At 49.5% G+C, this 6,959-nt stretch overlaps 1 protein-coding gene across 1 annotated transcript; it reads left to right on the top strand.

Annotated features, from left to right (window-relative positions):
• The first annotated feature begins 319 nt into the window (after nucleotides 1-319).
• Nucleotides 320-6,746, top strand: LOC310772214 (keratin, type II cytoskeletal 8-like). The gene is made up of 9 exons (XM_083664643.1): nucleotides 320-1,001; nucleotides 3,618-3,826; nucleotides 3,921-3,981; nucleotides 4,122-4,217; nucleotides 4,343-4,507; nucleotides 4,715-4,840; nucleotides 5,013-5,233; nucleotides 5,380-5,450; nucleotides 5,630-6,746. Exons 1-9 carry the CDS (start codon nucleotides 447-449, stop codon nucleotides 5,863-5,865), a joined length of 1,740 nt encoding a protein of 579 aa, XP_083520769.1. The 5' UTR covers nucleotides 320-446; the 3' UTR covers nucleotides 5,866-6,746.
• Nucleotides 6,747-6,959: the final 213 nt, after the last annotated feature.

The raw sequence follows: 6,959 nt of genomic DNA, 5'->3' as shown, positions 1-6,959 counted from the left end.
GCCCCCCAGCTATTTAAGTGAAAGTTTTTGCCAACATATATTTTCCTCCCTTTACCCCCAGGCCCTGATGCCATTCCTCACTGCTAGCACCTGGGCGTGCCGGGGCCCCGATCGCCTTACAGGGCATGGCACTGCTACCTGCCTGACGCGCCGGTGGGCTCCTCCCAGCCTCTCCACCTGCCTCCCAGGGGCCAGGGTAGACGACGGACGGAGGAGGGTTCAAGAGGGAGAGGCGAGAGGCGGAGAGCGGGGTGGGTGGAGCTCAGCTCCAACTCCTCCTCGCTCAGAGGCCCCATAAAAAGGTGCGGCGGACACCGAGAGGACACTCAGAGGGACTTTGACTCTCCTCTTAGTGAACTGCTCCGCCGAATCTCTCTGTCTCTCTCTCTCTGCTCCCTTCCCTTCTGTCCTGCTCAAGCCCCCTCAGCGAGGGAACAGAACCAGCCATGAGTGTCAGCATGAAAAGAACGTCTACAGTCTACAGCAGTAGCGGTGGCGGCGGCGGTGGCGGCAGCTCCAGCCGCAGCAGCAGCATGAGAGCGAGCAGCAGCAGCGGCGGAGGAGGAGGAGGAGGAGGATTCGGTAGCATGAGCGTCGGCGGCGGCGGATATGGCGGCAGGTCGTTCGGCAGCGCGTCGGTCGGCGGCGGCGGCATGAGCATGAGGCGCTCCATGGCCGTCAGCAGCGGCGGAGGCTACGGCATGGGCGGCAGCGGTGGCGGTGGCGGCATGAGCTATAGCATGATGAGCGGAGGCGGCGGTGGGGGCTATGGCGCAGGCGGAGGCGGAGGCTTCGGCATGGTCGGCGGAGGCTATGGCGGAGGCGGAAGCATGGGCGGCTTTGGCGGAGGCATGATCGCCCCCATCACGGCCGTCACGGTCAACTCGAGCCTGCTGGCCCCCCTGAACCTGGAGATCGACCCCCAGATCCAGACCGTCCGCACCCAGGAGAAGGAACAGATCAAGACCCTCAACAACCGCTTCGCCTCCTTCATCGACAAGGTAAGTGAAACCCCCAGTGTCTCGTCTGTTCCGTCTCTGTCGAGCGTATCCCCCCACTCACGTTCAAGAATGTGACCTGGGTTTTTGGGTGTTTTTTTGGGGAATGTGTCATATTGTCATATGTCATACTATAGTGTCATGTGTCATATAGTATGTCATAGTGTCATAGCATGTCAGTATGGAATATTTTTTTCATTCAAAATTTTAAAAGCTTCAAGTGTGCATTGAGGTGAATGAAAATATAGCATTAAATAATAGATGGTGATTGCATTGCACTTACAAGTGTTGATTGCTTAGTGCAATCATCACACTTGAATAGCTGCAATAGAGCTGAACAGTCACGTGACATTTCTTGACCCGGAAGAGAGTTCCCCATTCATTTCTCCATAGACATTTTCGAAAAATCCTTATGTAACGAGTTTTAAGGCTGGAACCAAGCCAACCCGTGACCTACTTTATCATGAGTGACCATAACACATTTCAGTTGGAGCAAAAACAAGAAATAAAGACGACGGGGGGAAAAAAATCAAAAAAAGTTATTTTTTGTTTTTGCTCCAAAATGAAATGTTTTATGGTCACGGGTTAGCTTGGTTCCAGCTAAGGATTTTTCCGAAACGTCTATGGAGAAATGAATGGGGGACTCTTCCGGGGCAAGACATGTCACGTGATTGTTCAGCTCTATAGACACTATCTCGCCCTAGAGCCCCCTCTGGGCTCATTAAATATTACATAGCCACTGATCCAAACCTGGATAACTTTGCACACTAAAGGGCCTAGCATTGAGAAATAACTCTAGTAATAAACGCATTTACCTTTCATTCGCAGTCTATTCAAATGGAACATGCCGAAACAACAGCTGTTCTAATCGCCTCACATCAACTCGTACAGTGCTTCTCAAAGGCCCATTGTGCGGCAGCAACTAGCCACTACACTGAAACTGAAAGCTAGGTTGCTGCCCGCTGATCAGTTTCCCTTTGAGCATAATTGGCTCCTTGCAAGCTGTTTCTCTGTGCAGTGAGAAGGACGGGGGTAGGAAACTTTAGCCCAGCGGTATCCAGTGACCGTGCGCTCTCTCTCTCTCTCTCTCTGTGTGTGTGTGTGAGGGGAAGAGGGGGATCAGGTTAGCATCCGTTCCCATGGCAACAAGGACTCACAGGCCTTGAATGGAGCTGAAAGTGGACGCCATGTAAACTCTAGCTGCAACGCACGACCCGCAACCTTATCAAAAGTGTTCGCGCATTAAGCTTTCATTGTTTATTCTAGATAGAAAGTGGCGAGATGTTTTCAAGTAATACTTGACGTAATCCGGAATAAAATAACTTGGTGGAGTTCCCCCCCCCCCCACCCCCCACCAGAGGAACACTCTTACACTTTAATGTGTAATCAGAGACATCAGTTCTACTGAGCTTATGAAGACTGTGACGACGAGGGACTTTTTCTCACAGGGTAGGGATGAAAAAGAAGTTGGCCGCACCCACACACCCTAGCTGTCTGTGAAAATGCTCAGTCAGCTTCTCATGCACGGTGCACGAACCACTCTTTGCTTATCGGACAGGTGAACTGATCGCATGCAGTTAATTCGCAGAAGCCTTTCTTTTTGAAAAAATGGAAGATGCAAAAGAAAAGATTTGGCAATTAAGCATGCTTACTTGCATAGTGCAATATAATACAAAAACCTGCAGAATGAAAACAAACAAACGTCCGTTTGAGTGATCATTTGTATCATTGTATGAAAGATCGATATTGCACAAATCAATAAATCAATACAGATCTGTAATTTATAACACCCTATATGACAGTTAACTCCCTTAGGCATGTAATACCAGGCATCTGAGGCTGAGGCAGGCAGGCATGTTCATTCACTAAAAGTATGCATCCCGGAGGCTAGGGAGGGGTAACCTCAACCTTTAAGGAGGGGATGGGCTGAGGCGTGGCACTGTTAGACCTCGCGTTAACCCTCCCCAAACACACCTGCACGCACACGTACACACCTCAAATTTTTTAGGGAGGGGTGGAGTCTAAACTCCTGTGTGCCCGACACTTGAGTGTACTGTAGTCTCTGACTGTATTTTGCGTGTAAGGTATTTTTTCTTTTTTTTGCCTCCTCTGAGAATGAGTTGAAACATGTTTCCTGGGACCGCGTCAGTTGTTCTCGACAAAATACCCTCACTATAGGAACAAGCGCTGCTACAGAGTGTACAGTAGAGAGATCTGCCCTCTCCAGAGAACAGCCCTGCCCTGAGGGAATATTCGAATACAGCAGCTGCCAATACGTGGGAAACTCAAACACATAGGCGTGGCGTTATGCAAGGATCACATGAGCAACTTAAGACAAAGAAAGCAAACATTGCGGTTACCCGAGAGTGTGAACGTGCAAATAAAACGGGCACAAGCCGGGTCATAAATTGTATGCAATTTAGAATGACATGGTCATGCAATGAAAACAAAAACATGGGCAACATTTACCTTAATACAATCACCACGTGCATCTCTAAAATGTGAACGTCAATGAATTGTTTTGAATCTCGCCACAAAAACAACACTTCTATTCAACATACTACGTCTATTCACACTGGTTATATAATCCTGACCAATGATGCCGCTTCCTCCATACAGGTCCGCTTCCTGGAGCAACAGAACAAAATGCTGGAGACCAAGTGGAGCCTCCTGCAGGACCAGACCACCACGCGCTCCAACATCGACGGCATGTTCGAGGCCTACATCAGCAACCTGCGCCGGCAGCTGGACGGGCTCGGCAACGAGAAGCTCAAGCTGGAGGGAGAGCTGAGGAACATGCAGGGCCTGGTGGAGGACTTCAAGAACAAGTGAGTTCAAAAGCAGTCGTAAAAGAAACGGGATGTCACAGAAAGACAAATTCCAAACAACTGACTTCTCAACTCTGTGCTTTTTTCCGTCCAGATATGAAGACGAAATCAACAAGCGTGCTTCTGTAGAGAACGAGTTTGTGCTCCTCAAGAAGGTCAGTGAGTTTCAGTGGACCCACAGTAGAATTGTGAATTCTAGTCCCAGTTACTGCACCATGCCTTTAACGATAGTGGAAGAGATGATGCTGTACACCAGAGCCATTGCCAATACAAATGATCTCCCCTCCCCTTCCAGGATGTGGATGGTGCCTACATGAACAAGGTTGAGCTGGAGGCCAGGGTTGACGCCCTCCAGGACGAGATTAACTTCCTCAGGGCCGTCTATGAGGCGGTAAGGAAAATAAACCACAATTTAGTTGTTTGCTTGCTTGTTTGCAGCTTCGCCATTTCATTTACGTCTGGCTCCATCCCTGTCTCATCTCATCTATTGTCCATCCGTCCTCACCCCTTCTCCAGGAACTGCGTGAGCTCCAGGGCCAGATCAAGGACACCTCAGTCATTGTGGAGATGGACAACAGCCGCAACCTGGACATGGACTCCATTGTTGCTGAAGTTCGCGCTCAGTATGAGGACATTGCCAACCGCAGCCGCGCCGAGGCCGAGACCTGGTACCAGCAGAAAGTAGGTGGAGAGAGAGAATGTCACCCATATCATTGTCCACCAGCCCAATGTGATACGTACACACATACCCTGCACACAAGTTCAAATAAAACTGGACAGAAGAGCTATGGAAAGGCCCTCTGATCTATTGAAAATCAACAACAGATAAATGTACAGACTGAATATTGATATTCGGAGATCTTCAGTAACAATTGCTTCTTCCTCCAGTACCAGGAGATTCAGACCACCGCAACCTCATATGGAGATGACCTTCGCACCACCAAGACTGAGATCGCTGAGCTCAACCGTATGATTAGCCGCCTCCAGAACGAAATTGAGTCAGTCAAGGGCCAGGTAAGCTACAGTTACAGCGGTAACTGGATACTGTGAGTTTTAGGCCTAGTAATTTGCGACAGTTTGCTGTCGTTTTGAGTCACAGTACCCTCAGCTAAGCCAATATATAGCACTTGAGCATGTCCTAATAACATCACTGCTACCGCTTTTGCCGTCTTTTTCAACCTTACAGCGCGCTAACCTAGAACTCCAGATCAACGAGGCTGAGGAGCGCGGTGAGATGGCTGTGAAGGACGCCAGGCTCCGCATCAAGGACCTGGAGGACGCCCTGCAGAGAGCCAAGCAGGACATGGCCCGCCAGGTCCGCGAGTACCAGGAGCTCATGAACGTCAAGCTGGCCCTGGACATTGAGATCGCCACCTACAGGAAACTGCTAGAAGGGGAGGAGACCAGGTAAAAACCATGGGCTAGTTTTTGAGCTATAGGCTTAAGAAAGATTGAACCTTAGGAGATATTGAGAGAGTACATTGCATCTCGCTGTATTGTGCGGGGCCGCAACACCAGTAGCTAAAATTGCTAATTCATGCACCTCTCCGCAGAATTGCCAGTGGTGGTGCGCAGGCTACCATCCACGTCACGACCTCAGGCGGCGGCGGCGGCGGCGGAGGTGGTAAGTGTGTTGCTCAACATTCTCACACCTGAAGTGATTTCCAAGTCAATTCTCAGGTCTTCATGAAAATGAATAAGCCAACACTAAAATCATCAGATATTTTTTAGTAATCACAATTTAAAGAAATCTATGCCATGCTTATCTCATCTGAAAAAAAACATCTCATCTCTCACCACCAGGTGGCGGCGGCGGCAGCGGTATGGGCATGGGTATGGGCATGGGCATGGGCGGCGGCGGCGGCGGCAGTATGATGATGAGCGGAGGAGGAGGAGGAAGCTCGTTCGGCTACGGAGGCATGTCCATGGGCGGCGGTGGTGGAGGCGGAGGCGGAGGTTACAGCAGCTTCTCCAGCGGCGGTGGAGGCGGAAGCAGCAGTATGAGCATGTCCCGCTCCTCCTCGTCCAGACGCTACTAAAACACAGCTAGTCGTCTGTCCCTCCCGTCCCTCCCTCCCTCCCATGCTCCTCTTCCCTCCTTTCCTCCACCTCCCTCCTCCTGTTCCAACCACTCATTACAAGCTTCCATACACCACGCCAGCCTCAGAGCAGCCCCTGATTTACACCAGGCCAAGACAAATCTGTTGCACACACACACACACACACACACACACACACACACAGAGCCCCGTAGACACAGGATAGTCAGAATGTGCAGTGGTGGAAATCAGAGGACATGCAATGATCGCAACCCATGTAATAGTCCAGTTCCCTTTGGCGTTTGCTAGTCCTCAGACAGAGAATACTCGTAGATATACTGTAAGAGCAGAGAGATTATTAGACCAAAAACAATCGGCAGCAGAAGTCTGTTCACTCTTCCTTTGATCAGTCAGCCTGGCTGTCTTTTAGTCGTTGGATCTCCTGTCGTGCAGACAAGACGATACTTGTAGTGTCAAGACGGAGAATCCTCGCAGGGCAACAAGCATTGCACACAAAATGGCATGGCAGGCAGACACCCAAATAGTGGCACAGCTATAACGTCGTTGCCGCTATTCTGCAATGTCTTTTCGCTTCTCTGCCATCTTGTGTGTTTCTCGACATCACTGAAAGCAGCCATGCGTAACACAGTGGCGACCCGTTCTCCGGGGATTTAATTTTTTGTGTTCCTCCTCTTCTTCTCGCTCTCCGAGGGAAAGGGCTCCCCACTAGGTTTGCAAACAGTGGTTTCAACGCTACTTTTCTTTTCTTTTCACTCTGAACAAAAAAAGATGGTAAAGGCTGACTGGTGCAACCAGGTTTATTGAATGCGATTGAATGTGTACCACCGAACCATCCCGAATAAATCTGAGTTCCATGTTCATCTCGTCTCTGTCAATTCTTTGTGGTGTACAGTATGTTTTTTAGGAGGGGGGGGGGGGCGCATTACAAATTACTTTGTGTTAGATGCATTGTTTGTAGTTTTTAAACCACAAATACAAAGATGAGAGTTGCACTGTATATTCAGATGAGTGAACATTGCTGATTGATTGATTGATTGATCACATTTATTGACTCACTTAAAGTGCAAGTACAC

The sequence above is a fragment of the Poromitra crassiceps genome (assembly GCF_964638095.1).
Source record: "Poromitra crassiceps genome assembly, contig: HAP1_SCAFFOLD_2372, whole genome shotgun sequence".
NCBI lineage: Eukaryota > Metazoa > Chordata > Actinopteri > Beryciformes > Melamphaidae > Poromitra > Poromitra crassiceps.
This window is presented reverse-complemented; position numbering and strand designations above follow the sequence as displayed.